General features: G+C 32.3%; 1 protein-coding gene across 1 annotated transcript in view; it reads left to right on the top strand.

Moving 5' to 3' along the window:
• The window catches only part of LOC143067576 (uncharacterized), a 55,468-nt gene that overhangs the window by 23,688 nt on the left and 11,135 nt on the right, over window positions 1-20,645 (top strand). The window contains exons 3-5 of the mRNA XM_076240921.1: window positions 3,651-4,094; window positions 4,328-4,450; window positions 7,434-7,574. Coding sequence (XP_076097036.1) covers window positions 3,651-4,094; window positions 4,328-4,450; window positions 7,434-7,574 — 708 coding nt within the window. The remainder of the gene's footprint in view (window positions 1-3,650; window positions 4,095-4,327; window positions 4,451-7,433; window positions 7,575-20,645) is intronic.

Here is a 20,645-nt window from a genome sequence, read left to right on the forward strand (position 1 = left end):
ATAATGTTGAGAAAACAGGGGATCCTGCAGACCTCCATGGGGATACTGTTGAACGCCCTATAGTATAAACCTGAACAACAAACAACAGGGGATCATATAGAACGTCATATACATGTAGTAGATATATAATGTTGAGAAAACAAGGGATCCTGTAGACCGCCTATGGGATCCTGTAGAACGCCCTATAGTATACACTTGAAAAACAAACAACAGGGGTTCCGGTAGATCGTTCTCTTAGCCTAGTAGATACATAAAAAACAAACAATATGGTATCCTATAGAACGTTCTATAGTTTATATATAATGTTGAGAAAACAGGGAATTCCACAGACCGACCAAGGGATCCAGTAGAGAGTCCTCTAGTATAAACATGATAAACAAACAACAGGGGATTCTTTAGAACGTTCTCTTATCCTAGTAGATACATCAAAAACAAACAATAGGGTATCCTATAGAACGTTCTATAGTTTATATATAATGTTCAGACAACAGGGGATCTGGAGAACACGCCCTTTAGTATATACATTATAAACAAACAATATGGGATCCTATATATATTTTTTCCCCAAAATTACAGGGCCCATAAAGGGCATAAAATTAGATACAATTGATTTACATAATTGGTAACAACAACAATTATAGAGGCATATACATATATATTTGGAATATAAGCATTGGTCAGAATCAAGCCAAAAACTACATATATATTGTGAATAAAAGAATAATAAAATTACATTATATATGTATTTATTCTCAAACTGTTTACTTGACTTAGTGTCAGTGTTCATACTTGATCTCCTTAATTCAAAACAGTCACCAATATAACAGCCCAGTTTTCCCATAGAGTAACATTTTCTTGGGTCAAGAGCCATAAAAATTTAGAAGATTTATTTAAATTTATAAAATTATAACAATTGTTAGAAATGTCTTGGAAAAAATCGTCCCTTTGAATATCATAAAGAGGGCATTCTAATAAAACATGAAGCTCATCTTCAACTGTACCGAATGAGCAATTAGAACAAAGACGCTCAGATCTTTCTATATGTTTTTTTGAATATCTGTTTGTCTCAATTTTTAAATGAGCGCTTATTCTTAATTTACAAATTGACTGTCTTTTTTGAAGTCCTGTAATTCTAAATATCTTTCTTTTTTAAAACAATTTTTTCCCTTTTTCGGAGTTAATTGTTTGATACTTCAGTTTATTCCAAAATATGAAAGAATTACATAGTTTATTTTTAACATATACTGACATAAAGAACCAATTGATTGGTCAAAATTTGATAATTCAATCTCTCTCTGAATATAATATATACTAGAATACCATGTATTTACATTAGAACTATGTAACTGTATGTTTACAACATATAAATGCATCAAATAATAATCCTTCTTTCAAACGTTCCAGTCTATGACAATATTTTAACATTGATAAAATTATAGTAAAATACATAGGAAATCTACCAATCTCTGACATTACAGCTATATTACTTGACTTTCTGTTTACACCAAGAATATATTTCATAAATTTGGTGTGAGCTTTTTCAGAAGAATCCTGACCAAAAACTTGTTCCTATAGAGAACGTTCTATACTATAGTAGATATAGTAATATTCAGACAACAAGGGATCCTGTAGAACGTCCTTTAGTGTATACAAAAGTCATGATAAACAAACAATATAAGGGATCCTATAGAACGTTCTGTAGTAGATATATAAGGTTCAGACAACAGGGGATCATGTAGAACGACCAGGGGATCCTTTAGAACGCCCTAACAGTAGCTTTATTGTAAACAAGTAACAATGGTTCCTATAGAACGCCCAGCTATAGTAGAATGGTCAGACAACAGGGGGTCAGATTACAGATTCGTTTCTTTAAACGCAGACCAGTTTAAACACCCTCTCACACTCCTGTAAAGCATTAGTACGTGTAACATGTTTAACATGTGTAAGCTACATCTTTTTTCAATCTGCCTACATAAAAATATTCTTTTAAACGGATAATAAAAATATTATTAACTCCATAGTATATATATCCAATGCCATGGGACCACGTGCATGTGACATTTGTAGGTCTTTACAACATAATTAAGGCACTAAATACTACTGTTGATCATATCTATATGAAATGTATCATGTGTATTTTAAAATCAAATCAAATCAAATCAAATATTTTATTGGACAAAGCACATATGATACAATGCGTATTCCCAGATACAAGGAATCTGTATATATATATTTGCACAATGATATGCTACTGTAATGCGGTACATTTTCCTTTTTTTTCATGTGATAAAAAAATAAATAAAGCAAATTCACCGTGTTTCATGAAAGTTAATGATTTTGAATAGGTTTTTTTTTAATAGTTGTACATGTTGAGAATATTCTATTTTTAGAATAAGTATTTTCAGAATCGTTTATAAATAGCCTATAAATAGAATATGCATAATTCATGAATCGTGACGTAGGGCGGTCTACGGGATCCCTTCTTCCGCTTACCGATTGACTTGGGGCCGGATCGGTTTGGGGCCGGAACGACCGGATACCTCGCCAACTTTCAGTCTGGTTAATTGGTTTTTTTTAGACATCAATAACTTTGTCAAAACCTACATGAAGTTTATGAAAATTAAACAGAAGGTTGTTTATGACAAAAATACAGAATTCAAAGCAAAATTTTAAAAATTTCCGTTTATTACCAATAAGTGGACTTCTGTTTTGTAAAGTTAAACATTCGGATTTGGTCGGGAGTTAAAAGTTTTTTTAAGATACCAATAACTTTTATGAATTTCCATGGAATCTTAACGGATTTTAGACAGAAGCTTGTTCATTACCAAATACAGTATCCAGAACAAATGTTTAAAAATATTCATTTTCATTTTCAGCTTTTTTTTCTGATAAATGAACTTAGTCTTTTTACAGTTAACAAGTAGATACAGTCTGGTGTTAAAGTTTGTTACGCAATAATTACTTTGTCAAACCTTTACGGAATTTTATGAAACTTTGGCAGAAGCTTTTGATGCTACAGTTAGCATACTATTTTTTTGACTTGATAAATTTGTAAACTTTCGTGGATTGTTATGAAACTTGGACAGAAGCTCATCTTCAACATCGAGAAATATCATTCAAAGAAAATGTTTATTTCTTTTCAAATTCTGTATTTTTGCTGATAAATGGACTTACTTTTAAAGTCAGCATATATTTTTTTACACTGGCAACAGCAAACTTAGGAGAGACACAGGGTTCCCTCTTACGAATTTTTCATTTAACATTGTCCTGCAGCTTTCTGAAATAACTTACTGCTTAATGTCAGACGGTTACTAATCGAGGACAAATATATTTAATTAAAAAAAATACTATAACAATTTTATCAGTTAAAATATGAGTGATCAAATTACAGGTTACTTGTAGGCTTACAATCCACTTACCAAATTCTTTAACGCACTTCTATTCCATAACACGAACAATTCAAACGTATATATCATGCACTTAGCCACGTTCATTCCATCAAATATATCTCTCGTGTGCTTCACCATCCACTAATTCTGTGTAGTTGATGAGAGAACAAAGAAGGGCTACAGATTATAAAAGTTATAAGCTAAGCGAGGACTAAAGAAGTACAAATGCTATATTGAAATAGGCATATTTCTATTTTGAAGCATGTGCAGACATAAGCATTACAACAGACGCGACAGGTGCTTATACAGTCTTATCCGACTATGGTATAACTATTGACGACTCGGAAAATATCAAAATTAAGTTGAGGATCAAGGCCAGTCATGATGCTGAAATCCTCCTTATGTCAACAGACAGTATCAACGACCCCCTGTATAAGATTATTTTAGGGGGATCAGACAACACTGTGTCAATGATCCAAGATGGTCAAAATGGGAAAATAAAAGCGGTATATTATGGACTAGTTTTAGAGAATGGATTTACCAAATTTATGATAACTTTGAAAAACGACAAGATCAAAGTCAAAGATGGAGATAAAAATAAAATCTTGAAATGGAAAGATAATAAAAATCCATTAAAAGTGGTTAACGTTGGTATTGCCACAAAAGACTCAAAGAGTGGAGTATGGTTGTTCCCTTGCAATCAAGGTAATGCAACATGTTATTTCCCTTCTGATTTTTAAAGCATGAATACAGTCCCGATGCATATTAACATTCTAACTCTATACACAAACACACGTTAAAGACAAAATCATGTTACGAGTTATCACTTGGTTTGGGTTTTTTTTGGGGGGGGGGGATGTAAAAGATTTCAGGTGTACGTTTTGTTAAATGCGTAATTTTAAAGCATTGTTTTCATTTCTATCCCTGATGTCACCAAGGACAGTGTGATGTAGCAGCTGAATTTGAATGTAAAAAGGATTCGACATGTATTCCTGTTGAGGAAAGATGTGATGGTATCGCCAATTGTTTGGACGGAAGTGACGAATGCGGATGTGATGATAGTGAGTTAACCAAAACTTTTGAATGCGAGATCGATGATGAGTCAAACTTATATTTTGAATAGTTATATACGAATTCGCTATATATGAAAAAGAAAATAAACACGTAAAACACGAGGTAATGAAATGAGATTTAGACTATCTGTCGCGAATACGAGGTTTAAAAGTTTATTTTATTCATTTATTATACACGGAGGACCATTTTCGAAAGTTCATTTTATTCATATATTATACATGGAGGGCCATTTTTTGAAAGTTCATTTTATGCATTTATATTCTTTTATTCACAATATATATATATGTGGTTTTTGGCTCTGATTCCGACCAATCCTTGAGAAGACCAGAGGCGGATTTAGGGGGGGGGGGGGCAGGGGGCCCGGGCCCCCCCTTTTTGGGAAAAAAATTGGTTGCTTATATAGGGAATCACTGAAGCGTGACCGGAGCGGGCCCCCTCTTAGGTCAGTCAGTGGGCCCCCACTTATGAAAATTTCTGGATCCGCCACTGAAGACTATTTGGATAGTCGCTAGTCTTTATGGATAGTTTTCTCGTTGACAGTCATACCACATCACCACCTTGTTTAAGTTTATATAACTTTTTGAATTCCTGTTTGTACTTTGTGTAATTCCTGTGATATTGGCGACGAGTTCCATTATATTTTAAAATGTTCGGAAATAGACAAAGGTAGACAAATTCTACTAAAGCATCATTTTGTAAACATACGAAATATTTTAAAATTTCAGGGTCTAATGAATAGCAACAACCCGTCGGAACTAAACAAGCAGTGCAAGTTTATAAGAATAATTATTAAATGCCTAGAATCTCCTGGGTAACCCCTTTATGTCTATACTTTACATTTATATTTACAATTTATACTATGTATATGTTAATTTATTTATTTCTCTATACAATTGCACTTTGATCTACTTTGGTAAACGAGAATAAAGATATATATATATAATTTTTCCTACATAAATGACAGTGCATCATAAGCCTCTACAGGCTGGTTGGTATAAATATCGTGACATGTTAATTGACTGCTTATGTTTAAAATTGTAATATTATGATATTATTACGTAAGTATTTCTGTATTGGCCTTGTTATTGGTCCGAGGCTTGCTGTATTGGCCTGAGGCGAAGCCGAAGGCCAATACAGCTGGCCGAGGACCAATAACAAGGCCAATACAGAAATACACGTAATAATATCTTTATTAATTAACTACAGTGTTACAATATTTTTTTAATTTCGTTTCAAAAGAGATAAATATTTTTACCTTGAAGTGGAACTATCCAAATCTCAGCTTGTTTCTTTTTATTAGGCCTAGATGCAATACATAATTATCTGGTGCTGTTTCCAGGTGTCTTCAGCATTTTCTCATCTGATGAATTTTTCTACCCTTTTCAGTCACTATAAAGTGTTACAACTTAAATTTAGACGCAACACATAAATAGTAATTGGAAAGGTACTGCCATTGCATGTGTTATGCAGAAACTAATTTAAAATCGAGGTGTACAATCGTGAAATTATGAGGTCGTCAAGAAATGAACTTTGTGATAATCTACTCGTTCCCCAAACCTGAAATAGTTCTATCGTCTGCTTTCAAAATACCTTTTAAATGAATGTGACCGTCTTTCGACTAAAATGTATGCCATATTGACATTTTCAGCATGTTTAAGATAACTAAATGACAACTGTTTACTTTCAGTTTGTGTTTATCGTGACTTTCGATGTAAAGTCTAGAGACGTTCCGAAATCCTGCACTTATGTCAACTCGGCCAATATAGAATAACTCGGCCAATACAGAAAAAAATCTATATTGGCCGAGTTATTCTGTATTGGCCCAGTTTACACATTATATTGCATAGGCAGTTTTCATCATATTAAGTCCAATAACAGTGTAGTTAATTAATAATATGATATTATTACGTAAGTATTTCTGTATTGGCCTTGTTATTGGTCCGAGGCTTGCTGTATTGGCCTGAGGCGAAGCCGAAGGCCAATACAGCTGGCCGAGGACCAATAACAAGGCCAATACAGAAATACACGTAATAATATCTTTATTAATTAACTACAGTGTTACAATATTTTTTTAATTTCGTTTCAAAAGAGATAAATATTTTTACCTTGAAGTGGAACTATCCAAATCTCAGCTTGTTTCTTTTTATTAGGCCTAGATGCAATACATAATTATCTGGTGCTGTTTCCAGGTGTCTTCAGCATTTTCTCATCTGATGAATTTTTCTACCCTTTTCAGTCACTATAAAGTGTTACAACTTAAATTTAGACGCAACACATAAATAGTAATTGGAAAGGTACTGCCATTGCATGTGTTATGCAGAAACTAATTTAAAATCGAGGTGTACAATCGTGAAATTATGAGGTCGTCAAGAAATGAACTTTGTGATAATCTACTCGTTCCCCAAACCTGAAATAGTTCTATCGTCTGCTTTCAAAATACCTTTTAAATGAATGTGACCGTCTTTCGACTAAAATGTATGCCATATTGACATTTTCAGCATGTTTAAGATAACTAAATGACAACTGTCAACTTTCAGTTTGTGTTTATCGTGACTTTCGATGTAAAGTCTAGAGACGTTCCGAAATCCTGCACTTATGTCAACTCGGCCAATATAGAATAACTCGGCCAATACAGAAAAAAATCTATATTGGCCGAGTTATTCTGTATTGGCCCAGTTTACACATTATATTGCATAGGCAGTTTTCATCATATTAAGTCCAATAACAGTGTAGTTAATTAATAAATTGTATTTCATATACCAAGGTGTACTTTAAAAAAAAAGAAGCTATGGAACTGTAAGGAATGTCATGTTATTATGTTGATTTTCATATGTCTTTTGGCAGCATTTTATTTTGTGTTATGAATTATAAAAAAAACATATTCCATCCCTTCAATATTTTTTAGTATGACCAAGTGTTGGGTTTATAATAATTATTCTACAGCTATATATCTGTGATTTTTCCATTCAGAACCGAATCCTAGCCCAAGCCCAGCGACATGTACTGATAATGACATATCATGTGATAACGGCGAGGGATGTTACCCTTCAAAGTGGAAATGTGATAACATCAAAGACTGTGATGATAATTCTGATGAAGAGAATTGTGAAGGTAAATATATATAGCTACTCTTTCTTTTCTTAAAAGTAGACATATATGTCATATATATATATATACACTCTTTCGACATATAATAATACTCTTTCCTTAAAGATACACACACATATATGTATATAGGGTCATTATCAAAAAAACATGCAAAACTATGTTATTGGGTCTTTTTAAGTCACAGACATGAAAATATATCAAAATAACACTTGCATATGTTAGATATGAATGTTTTGTGATACACAATATACTGTTTACAGTATGAAATGTTATAAAAACATCCTTAATGTTTTTTTAAACCCTTGAAGATAGCCAGAATTAACTGTTATTTTTACTATAAATCCTTTCAGACTTGAAATAGGACTATTATTAAGGTCTTTCCTCTTCCCGAGGAAAGACCTTTTTTTCTTTTTTTTTTTTTTTTTTTCTTTTTTTTCTTCCAACATTTTTTTAAAAAGGCCTCCTCCCCTTTCTGTTGAAGTTATCAAGACCAAATATGGACCATCGATAGACCTCATCATGAACTTCTACCAGATGAACTTTTGTAGGATTTCATCATCCCCTTTAGAAGTTATCTCCCTTTTATTGATTTTTTTCAACATGGCCCCCCTTTAATGTTTTAAAAGATATCATGACCTTATATGGACAATAGGTAGATATCATCATGATGTATTACCATATGAGGTTGCATTGGATTTCATCATCCCCTTTGAGAGTTATATCCCCTTATAGCATTTTTTTTTATTTGCATTTTTCTCAAAAAGTATTAGAGATAGAATGTAATTGAAAATGACAGCATGTACAAGAACAGATGGCAATGTTTATAAACATAAACAATTAATGTGTTACTTACCCTTAAAAGGAGTTATTTCCCTTTAAATAATTTTTGAAAAATTCTATTTCGAGAACCGGAAGTCATAGAGACCTTGAACCTTCACCAATAATCTTTAATTCATGTGACCTTCAATATGCACCCAAGGTCAAAGGTCACCGAGTGCAAAAAAAATTACGCTGCAATTTCAAGCTTACATATTAGGAAAACGATAAGACTTTGCTGCATACATACAGCGTATAATTTGTTCCTCTCGACGAGCTCTACATTTTATATAAAAAGCCCAAAAATGTCCGACCGTCTGTTCAAAAGTTACAACGGGATGATTCTTAAAAGTATAGTATTTTGTGTATATCTTTTTAAAGGTAACAGATATCAATCTACTATAAACTGCAAAGATGATCACTAATTCCAGACCTTCAATTTGAGGTCAATGTCAGGTCATGATGAAATTTCACCTTGACCTTCACATTATACTATGACCTTGACCTTGTGATATTTGAAAAGTTAAGTGGTCCTGAGTTGAATGGTGGTAATCCCATGTCTCTACGACTTCCGGTTCTCAAGTTTGGTATTGCATCATATATTTGATGATTAATTGTGACCTTGGTGAACTTTGAAATTGTCCCAATTCTTTTTCTATAATGTTGTCCTTTAACTGTAGATCATTTATCATTTAACAGATTTGAGATATCTATTGTCGTTTTAGAGATAATGCAGTTTGAAATTTTGCAAGCGGCGGCATGTATTTCTGAATCAACAACAGCTTACCACTTAAAATGTTTAAGAAATTGAAGAGGTTAACATAGTTATATGTTTGACCAAATACCAAAATCATTCCATTTAAAAAAAACACCAAAAAATCATTTTGAAATTTTCATGTTTTGCATTGACTTAGTAAATTTCATAACTTCTATTTATATCGTTGATATTGCATCATTTTTTGCACTTTGTCAAATGGGGTCATCTGATATATCAAATTGAAGGTCTCAATAAACTCTACTTAAAAATGAAAATTTTAAACCTCTTTTTCATCCCAGGTGGAAGGGTGGGGTCATTTAGTGCAAAAATTCAAATTTCTCAGATGGTAAGTTTGTCGCATATCAAATGAAAGAACATAAAGCGTACATTTCAAATTTCAAATTGACGTCCCCCAAAAATTGGTTGGATGGGGTCATTGAGTGCAAAAAATAAATTTTTCTTTTACAATAGGGTTGTTGTATATCAAATGAAAGGTCATGATGTGTACATTTGAAATATCAAATTCCCAGCCTCCAAAAATTGGTTGGATGGGGTTATTAAGTGCAAAAATCAAACTTTTTAGAACATGGCGTTGTCGCATATCAAATGAAAGCTCATCTACCCTGTGTTACATATATCATACTTCCAATCTCAAAAATGTAGGCGGATGAGGTCATTAAGTGTAAAAAGCGAAGAGTTTCAGAAGGTATTCTTGTCATATATCAAACGAAAGGTCGTACATAGAACATTACGAAAACATCACTTTTACAGGAAAGACCTTTCAATTGTTTTACAAACAATTGAGATACTAGTTTCTTTTTCTTTTTTTTCTTCCAACATTTTTTTTTTTGACATGCCCGCCTCTTGTTTCTGTTGAAGTTATAAAGACCAAATATGGACCATAGCTAGACCTCACCCAGATGTATTATCAAATGACCCTGTTAAGGATTTCATCATCCCCTTTAGGAGTTATCTCCCTTTTATTGATTTTTTTCAACATAGCCCCCTTGTTGGTTTTAAAGATATCATGACCTTATTTGGACAAAAGTTAGATCTCATCATGATGTATTACCATGTTAGGCTGAATAGGATTTCATCGTCCCCTATGAGAGTTATATCCCCTTGAAACAATTTCTTTCCTTTGCATTTTTCTCAAAAGGTATAAGAGATAGAATCGATTTGAAAACGGCAACATGTACAGGAACAGATGGCAATGTTAATGAACATGTACAATCATTTTGTTATTAACCCTTATAAGGAGTTATTCCCCTTGACAAATTGTACATGATTTTAGAAAAATTGTATTTCGAGAACCAGAAGTCGTAGAGACTTGGGACCTTCACCAATAATCTTTAATTCATGTGACCTTTAATATGCAGTCAAGGTCAAAGGTCACTGAGTGCAAATAAAAATTACGCTGCAATTTCAAGCTTACATATTAGGAAAATGATAAGACTTTGCTGCATACATACAGCGTATAAAATGTTCCTCTCGACGACCTCTACATTTTATACACCGAGCTCAAAAGAGTCCGACTGTCTGTTCAAAAGTTACGACGTGATGATTCTTAAAAGTATAGTATTGTGTGTATATCTTTTTAAAGATAACAGATATCAACCTACTATAAACTGCAAAGATAATCAGTAATTCAAGACCTTCAATTTAAGGTCAGTGTCAGGTCATGATTAAATTTCACCTTGACCTTCACATTATACTATGACCTTGACCTTGTGATATTTGAACGGTCAAGTGGTCCTGAGTTGAATGGTGGTAGTCCCATGTCTCCACGACTTCCGGTTCTCAAGTTTGGTATTGCATCATATATTTGATGATTAATTGTGACCTTGGTGAACTTTGAAATTGTCCAAATTGTTTTTCTATAATGTTGTCCTTTAACTGTAGATCATTTACCATTTAACAGATTTGAGATATCTATTGTCGTTTTAGAGATAATGCAGTTTGAAATTTTGCGAGTGGCGGCATGTATTTCTGAATCAACAACAGCTTACCACTTAAAATGTTTAAGAAATTAAAGAGGTTAACATAGTTATATGTTTCAACAAATACCAAAAACATTCCATTGAAAAAAACACCAAAAAAATCAATTTGAAACTTTCATGTTTTGCATTGACTTTGTAAATTTCATAACTTCTATTTATATCGTTGATATTGCATCATTTTTTGCACTTTGTCAAATGGGGTCATCTGATATATCAAATTGAATGTCTCAATAAACTCTACTTGAAAATGAAAATTTAAAACCTCTTTTTCATCCCAGGTGGAAGGGTGGGGTCATTTAGTGCAAAAATTCAAATTTCTCAGGTGGTAAGGTTGTCGCATATCAAATGAAAGAACATAAAGCGTACATTTCAAATTTCAAATTGACGTACCCCAAAAAACTGGTTGGATGGGGTCATTGAGTGCAAAACACAAATTTTTTTACGATAGGGTTGTTGTATATCAAATGAAAGGTCATGATGTGTACATTTGAAATATCAAATTCCCAACCTCCAAAAATTGGTTGGAGGGGGTTATTTAGTGCAAAAATCAAACTTTTTAGAACATGGCGTTGTCGCATATCTTGAATGAAAGCTCATCTACCCTGTGTTACATATATCATACTTCCAATCTCAAAAATGTCGGCGGATGAGGTCATTAAGTGTAAAAAGCGAAAAGTGTCAAAAGGTATGCTTGTCGTATATCAAACGAAAGGTCGTACAAAGAACATTACGAAAATATCACGTTTACAGGAAAGACCTTTCAATTGTTTTACAAACAATTGAGATACTAGTTCAAATCATTTGTTATTATGATTTATCACTTTTTATTGCATTTCGATACATACAAACATTTTTTAATGATTTTGGGAGGTGTATATTGGTTTTATAATAAAAAATTTCACCAAAAGGAAATGTAACATTTTTTAAGTCAATGGTGTTACCAAAGGACAACTTAGTAGGATAAGAGTTATCTTTCGCAAGATTTGGGCATTTACAACAGTTTCTCCCTTAGTAATGTTACCTGTAAGCATCACTGGGGTAAAGCTGATGACCGTAACTGCATTCACGGTCATCCCAAGATGTCGGATGAAAAATTAGGTCAGTTTCTGTATTGTCTGTTAAAGTGTTTCTATATCATTTTCTTTACAAATCATACATTGAAACGATGAAAATTAATGAAAGAATCACTCGTAAATCACTAATTACTCCCGAGAAATGTGCATGAAACGGGAAATTCGATTTGAAAAAATCGTGAAGATGACCGTAAATCATAATCAAAATATTTTCAAGATGACCGTAACATATAACAAGGATGACCGTGATTGGTAAAAAGATGACCGTAACTTGTAAAAGACTGACTGTAATTTATATAGGACGACCGTAACTTTTATAGGATGACCGTCAATTCTAAGAAATATCCGTATTTGTATTGAAAGCTTTTTGTTGAGTTTGTCGATCTCAATAGGGGCTCGGTTGGCGGATATAAATATGTTTCATAAATTTCTTTTTTTAAACTATAATATAATTGGCCGTATTTTGGATTTATGACAATGATAGTAAATTGCATATTTCTCGTAAACAATGAATTATTTATTGATAACGAAGTTAAAATTTTAACACAAATTGACAGCGATACGACGAAAATTTGAAGAAACATGAATGTGTCCCTGATACACGGATGCCTCATCTACACTATCATTAAGTTTTCTATGTTTAGTGGACTGTGAAAATGGGATAAAACTGTTATTTGGCATTAGAATTAAAAAGATCATACCATAGGGAAAATGTGTACTAAGTTTCAAGTTGATTTAACTTGAAGCTGGACAAACGGACAAATAAACAGACGAACGGACGAACGTACGCACAGACCAGAAAAACATTATGCCAATTAATGGAGCATAAAAACATTAATAATACATATGGATATTCGGTAATCGAGCCCATATGTATGGTTCCAGAGCAAGCAGATTAAAATCTTAATTTGTCTTGATATATGCAGGCGGAAACACTCTTGAAATAGAACAAATGAATCGAAGCTCTTTGTTAGAGAAGGCGATAAATGTTTACTATAGTGAATTTTTTTTTAAATAATAGAAACAAATACAACGACAATTTTCTTCTCAATTACGAAGTGTTTTTTTTTTAAAAACACCATTTGCATAAGTTTTCAATTTATCTATTACATAGTAATGCAAAACAATAAGATATCAAGTCGACGACATGGGTATCTATAATGTGGATGTAGAAAATGCTTAACCTCCGATTTATTTAATTTTTTTAACGAGGGACGGAGAACATATCAATCTTTTAGTTCAGAAATTTTCGTGTCTGCCCTTCCATTATGTGAATCAAGAAAAAATTCCCCAATATAGGTAACGATTGTATCGAAAAGAGAAAATCGAGTGCACCTTTTTATGTTAGGGCATGTTTGAGGTGTATATTTTGTCTTTAAAACGTACAAAGCAAGAGTATTTGATGTAGCATCTCGCTTCAAATTCTATCATTTTTATACGCCCGTCAAAATTTTGACGGGACGTATTATGGTATACAAATGTCCGGTGTCCGTCCGTCTGTCTGTCTGTCTGTCTGTCCGTCTGTCCGTCTGTCCGTCTGTCCGGCGTAAACATGTCGCACCGTAACTTGAGAACGACTTATCCAAATTTCATGAAACTTAATACAGTTGTTTCTTATGATGGTCAAATGATCTGTATACTTTTTGGTGAAAATAAGATTTAAACTTTTTGAGTTACGGCACTTTATAACTAAAACAGGGGTGTGTTTTTTTCACATGTCGCACTGTATCTCAAAAACGATTCTTGATTATGACTTAAAACTTTAAACACTTCTTAGTTATATTAATCTCAATATCTGTATACTTTTTGGTGATGATTCAAAATTTCATTTTTGAGTTATTGAGTATTTTGTAAAAAAGGGGGAGGGTTTTTTTACATGTCGCGCCATATCTCAAAAACTATTTATGATTATTGCTTAAAACTTTACACATGTCTTTGTTATATTAATCTCAATATCTGTATACTTTTTGGTGATGATTCAAAATTTCATTTTTGAGTTATTAGTATTTTGTAAAAAAGGGGGAGGGTTTTTTTTACATGTTGTGCCGTATCTCAAAAACGATTTATGATTATTGCTTAAAACTTTACACACTTTGTTCTATTAATCTAAAGATCTGTATACTTTTTGGTTTTGATTCAAAATTTTATTTTGGTAATATTTAGTTTTTGTAAAAAAAAACAGGGTGGGGGGTTTCACATGTCCCGCCGTGTCTCTAAAACAATATATGGTTATTGCTTAAAACTTTCTCATAAACTATTGATGATTATTGCATAAGACTTCCACATAAGACGTCGGGCGTATCATGCGCTCATGGCGCAGCTGTTTATTATATATTAAAGCTACAGGTTGACTTTATAACGTAAAAAAATGACAGTACGAAAAGATGAAAATTGAATATATGGGTCAAGTGAAATACCTATCTAATGAATCACAAAAGCAGTAGGTGTGTTCGAATAGCTATTTTTTTCTAAAAGTTCTTGACGAGTCTTTTAATTTGGATGATGAAAATGAATATCTTCAAAAAATATGATTTTCTTGTGTGTGATAACTAGGGTTTATAATCTTCAACCACTGAAAATATTTAGTCTGCCCTTCCACGAAATATTTAATTAGATTTTTTTTTAAAATGCTTAAGATTTTCGAAAATGCCACCTGACATCCGATCAGATAATATTTTTAAGTTGAATCAATGCAGACAAGATCATTAACTGATGCTCATTAGCTAGTAGATACATTTGTCTTTTAAAATACAACTGACATATAAGGATCATAATGGTGCTATGTGGATAAATTTGTCAGTTTTCAAGAGCAAAATTGGCAGAGCGTCATCCCTACAATGGCTTCCATTTCTACGATTGTGAGCATGAACTGGCGTAATGGGGAGATAATTTTGACGAAGTATAATCCTGACTGTATGCATATTTCTGTATATATACAAATTGACAACGTTCCGCCTTGTGATACGCTATTCGTACAAGACTATTTTAAGGATCTACTTTGCAGGAGCTCACCTTCACTAGTTTAGTCGTATGATATTTTCAAAATATTTTCTGTGATTTTATTTGCACGACAAAATGGAAGACGATATAATATCAATAGGTGTACATGCATTGGCATTTTTAAAAATGTGTATTTATTATAATGCATTAAAAGGAATCCCAGAAATAAAAAAAATCTTTTGTCGTGCAGTTGAAGGCTGTGCACCGCATTTTTTTCACTATACTTGTATTAAAGGTGTCATTTTATCGCGCTTTTGTAGCATGTTTTCCCTACCTGTTTATTTGCATGTCTTTTTGCAAATTCATTTTAAAAATTAAACCCTCTACCGTAAAAAAAGATACATATGGTAAACTTTGCATTTAAAGGGAAACTTCGCAAAAAAATCAAAACTTGATATTATGTTCATTCTGTATAAAAATGCTCAAATTCATAGATATTAAAGTTTTATTCCGCTAGATAAGCGATCACCATTGATTTTAAATTTAGAGTATCAATTCTCTGCGTTCGGCCATTTTGTCTTCTTTCCCGATTAATAACAACGATATGTCTATAAACCACAAAGGAACAAAACTACAGTAACCGATGTAGTCGTAATTGCGTGTCGATATCTTGTCAATCGTACGGTTGTTTTATCCGACTAACTAACTTGATACGGAAAATATTCTTATTTTTTTAAATTACCATGGTCTGTTGTTTTTAAACTGTTGATATTGGAATTAGGTAAAAAGTCAAAGTTGAAATCATAAATAAGTGTTCCGTGAAAATTGTTTTCGAAAATCTAATTTGTTCATAATTCTTTAAAGTAATAAACTTTTTTCAAATAAATTCTGATCGTCCCTCATCTGATCACCAGCATGGCTAAAGGTATTACTTCCAAAGGTATTGTGAGGGGTTTGAGGTGACACGTCCAGGTATTCAAGCGATTTCCTGCCGGGCTTGCAAGTTCATGCATCGTTTCACTTCTGCAGGTATTGATCAGTGTACACGGCCGATATCTTATAACTTTCCATTTTGAACTATCAGATGTATAATATACAACTCTGTCTTACTTGTCATTACTAAACTCATACGCTTGTTTATAAATAACATTTCTGGTGTAAAGAATATTATTCATAAAACTAAATAATACCCAAAAAATAAGATTTGACGAAATTAAACTCTATTTAAATATTTTTTCCAAGGGTGAATTTGGGAAAATGTAATATATACTCATTGTCAATAGTGAAGGACAGATTGGAACATACCAGAAATATTGATTTAAAAAAATGTACGCACTTGTCGACGATTCGTTTATACGACTGGGTAGAAAGTTACGGAACTATAGCGCAATTTAAAATATATACATGTATACATTGAACATAAGAAAAACACATATATTTTGAATAAATTGGGGTAAAAGATTTGTAAATAGACTAGTCCACGTATGCCAACAGTATGTAATCATCGAATGTCGATAGACTATTGTATACAAGAAGAAGAAGAAGAAGAGAGCCAATTTGATTTAAATACAGGTTGATGTATAATTTGCTTTGGTTCATCGAAGTTGTGGACATAGTAAAATCACAGATTTATATTTCAATAAGATTGTTCACGAACAAAGGAAGGAATTCGTCATCACAATTGTTATATATGCCACTGGACGAACACTGATTATCCCCAAGGGATGTGAATATTTTGCAGGGAAACTATTGAGTATCAAAGTTTCAAATTAATTTCGGGATTTATTTTCTTTCTTGGTATTCAATAACAGAAAGAAAGAAAAAATTACTTGTCCGCTAAATAGGGGTATTCTTGTCGGATAAAAGACTTTTAGTTATATTTAAAAAATAGGGAAATATGACATTAAATTGGTTCTGTCTTTTTTTTAAACATCGCGGTTAAAAAGATGTGTGTCTAAGGTGAACGCCACAAGAACCCTGTAATACTAGTACGAGAGTATAGCATGTAAACATTCCTTCTCAATAATATGGTTGTATTGGAAAGCTTTTCATACAGATTGACAACTCATGGTCCGATATGCATGTAATATTTGCCACATGACGCCCATAGTTCTTTCTACCATCATCATCTTATTCTTTGATATTGCTGTAAACATCGATGGTTCACACCCAAACAAAATGGGAGTAATGTACCTTCAGAGCTTCTCCGTGTTATTCACTTGTGAAACTTAATATATAGACGAAATTTCTGTATTGAAAGGAATCTACATCTCACAAACAGGATTTTCAAATAACGATTTTCAGTAATCACCTTACAAACCAATATAAACGTATGGCAAGATATAACCATGAAGGAATTTAGTTTTTGTCAGACGCAAGAACTCATCACTATCATAAACGTATACGTATATATGCATGCAGTTTCAAATATCAAGAACAAGCGGTCGATAGTCCGTTTTCTAACTATTCAGAGTTAGACATGTCACTTGTTCATTCTTGGAAGCCTTCATATTTCCCGTCCAACGATGGGAACTCTTTCTGGTTGTGTTGACTATAAATGCTGGTATGGTAATTCTGTCGTTTATCTGTACAAGTGGTTGCATTTCCTCTCCTTTCCCAACAAACAAACTAACGAAACGCTACTAGTCTGCTTTCTCTGGAGCTCATCCTCAATGGCGCTTATACGTCAGGAAACTTACATGTATAGTATACTAATAATGATTGTTTCAAGAACAACGATGTATGGACGAACTATTCTAAATTCGTCAATATCAGTTATGCATGACTAAAATATAAGTTTTATTACAACTACTGTATTACTTATTTGGATTAATGACGGCTATCATGTTCAACATTGCACGAATATTATCACAGAATTAAAAAAAAAAATGTACAAAAATCCTCCAAAAAAAATAATGCCTTAGCTTAGAGAATTGGTATTCTTTTCACAAAAAGTTCGTGTAAATGATTGTCAAATGAATTTAATTATGTAAGAATGAAATGTTAAAAAGAAACTAAAAAAAAATCATGCATGTTGTATGTTGTATTTTTTTTCAATTAAATTATACACTTTCGGAATTACGAATCTGAATTTTATTTTCAATTAATTTACACAATTTAATTATTGTATCTTTATTCTCATCGTGTATTAAATCTTAGTGTATTAATTACAGCATACTCTTTCAAATCCTTTCTGTCAAGTTATCCTTTCCAAATAACAACATTCATACCTGTGTACGCTTGAACTCGCACCTGCGGCTAAATAGCTACAAGGTAAACGAATTGACCTCAAGCCGAGAAATATACAGTGACCTTTACAAAATAATGTACACACTCTGCTCACACATTAGTTGCATTGAAATGATTATCAAAAAAATAACGGTAAATAGAACTGAAATATTTTCAGTAAAAATGTTCAATAAATATTTTATGAAAAAAATCTCAACAATAATTAATGAAATTTATTCGAAAACATTTACTAGAGATAATTTTAAAGGAGTTTATTTCAATCAATACAAAACGGTATATGCATATTCATTTTCGTTCATTCTTATATTGTGGTTAATAACTACGACCATTCGTCAGCTGTGCGCTTTTAATTACGTATATTGTCGATAAACTATAAGAGTTAAACAGATTTTATTTTTTCCCAGAATTCAACACATCGGGCTAAAACGTCACGACCCACTCGAGAATTCAACCAAAAAAGTTACAACAAGGACGTATAACTAACGTCTAATATACGTCCTTGGTTACAAATACTTGATTTTCTCCGTTATTAGAAGGAATATAAATTTAAAACTTTGCAAATGTGTTTTTTATGTTAAGATGAACATAATTAGATGATAAGTAAAAAATCGCGGAATTTCCCTTTAAGCACGTCTTATTTTCTTCTACCTATAGGATAATACTCTCATATTAATATGTTTATACCAACACGATTTATCATTTGATACAAAAAGGTAGTTGTATATAAATACGGATATTTCTTAGAATTGAGGGTCATCCTTTAAAAGTTACGGTCATCATTTACAAATTACGGTCATCTTAAAACCAATTACGGTCAGCCTTGTTATGAATCGCTGTTTCTGTTACGGTCATCTCGATTTTGATTTACGGTCATCTTCACGATTTTTTCAAATCGAAATTCCTGTTTCATGCACATTTCTCTGTCGTATTTAGTGATTTCCGTGTGAATCTTTTATAAATTTTCATCGTTTCAATGTATGATTTGTAAAGAAAATGATATAGAAACCCTTTAACAGACAATACAGAAACTGACCTGATTTTTCATCCGACATCTTGGGATGACCGTGAATGCAGTTACGGTCATCAGCTTTACCCCAGTGAGCATGTATATGCAAAAGAAAACAAACAATTATGTTGAAGATTTAGTGAAAAAATCGTAAAAGTAAGTAAAGGTTATATCGTAATTGGAAATAGTGTCCATGGTGTACCCTTTATAAAAATCATTTTTTGAAAACATTTCCTTAACGTTGAATAATGAAACATATTGATTATAGAAACATGCACCAGTAAAAACATATAGAATAGGGGAATGGAGCACTTATTTCGTAACTGAATCTTAAAATACACCTTAAATCATTGGTGTTACTGTCAATGGTGAGACCATTTTGATGAAATAACACCAGTTTAGTAACACCACTGAATACATCATGACAATCAGCATTATTTTGTGTTTCTTTCATGTGGCCCGAGACCACAATTAATTCCTCTATAGGCAAGTCAAGAGATGTTCCGAAAAGTGTAAATATAACCTTTTTGCACCTGGCCTAATAACTCTTTCCTTATTAAAAACATTTAAAATAAAACATCCAACAGTTTATTTCAGCTCTTTTCTTTCATTTCCACCCCAGAAAAGCTAAGAAATGAATGAGAAAGGGAAAGAAAAAAAATAAAGAAAAAATACACTATAATTAAAGGGAACAACGAAAAGCGGGGTCATTAATTGTGGTCTTGGGCCATGTTTAACAAGCTAAACATCATATTATTTATGAAAAACAATACTTATTTAACAATGTTTTAACAATATCATGTATTACATATACACAGTTTTCACAAACTGATGTATGCTGGTAACACCAATGACACTATTTAGTAACACTATTGACATTTTTAGTAATGGATGTTATGTTATATAATTTGAGATTTTTTAGCCTAAGAATTATTTTTTCATCTTTTTCTTTTGCTCGGTGATCTTGGCTTTGTGTTCAGTACTTGATAAAGGTAACATTTGAAATGTGATGTCATTGGTGATATTTTTGTGTCATGAGAGTTACTGAAGAGTCAGTGGTTTCTATATAAAAATGCGACATTTTTTTTTTTATCTTTATTCATAAATGAAAGTGTTTTTAGGTCGTGTACGAAGGTTTAGGTATATTATTATCATTTAATTGTATACAATTCACATATATTCAGTTTAAGTTTTTTTTTAGTATTTACAACGGCCATAATTAGGACAGCCAAC

Source organism: Mytilus galloprovincialis, chromosome 3 (assembly GCF_965363235.1).
Source record: "Mytilus galloprovincialis chromosome 3, xbMytGall1.hap1.1, whole genome shotgun sequence".
NCBI lineage: Eukaryota > Metazoa > Mollusca > Bivalvia > Mytilida > Mytilidae > Mytilus > Mytilus galloprovincialis.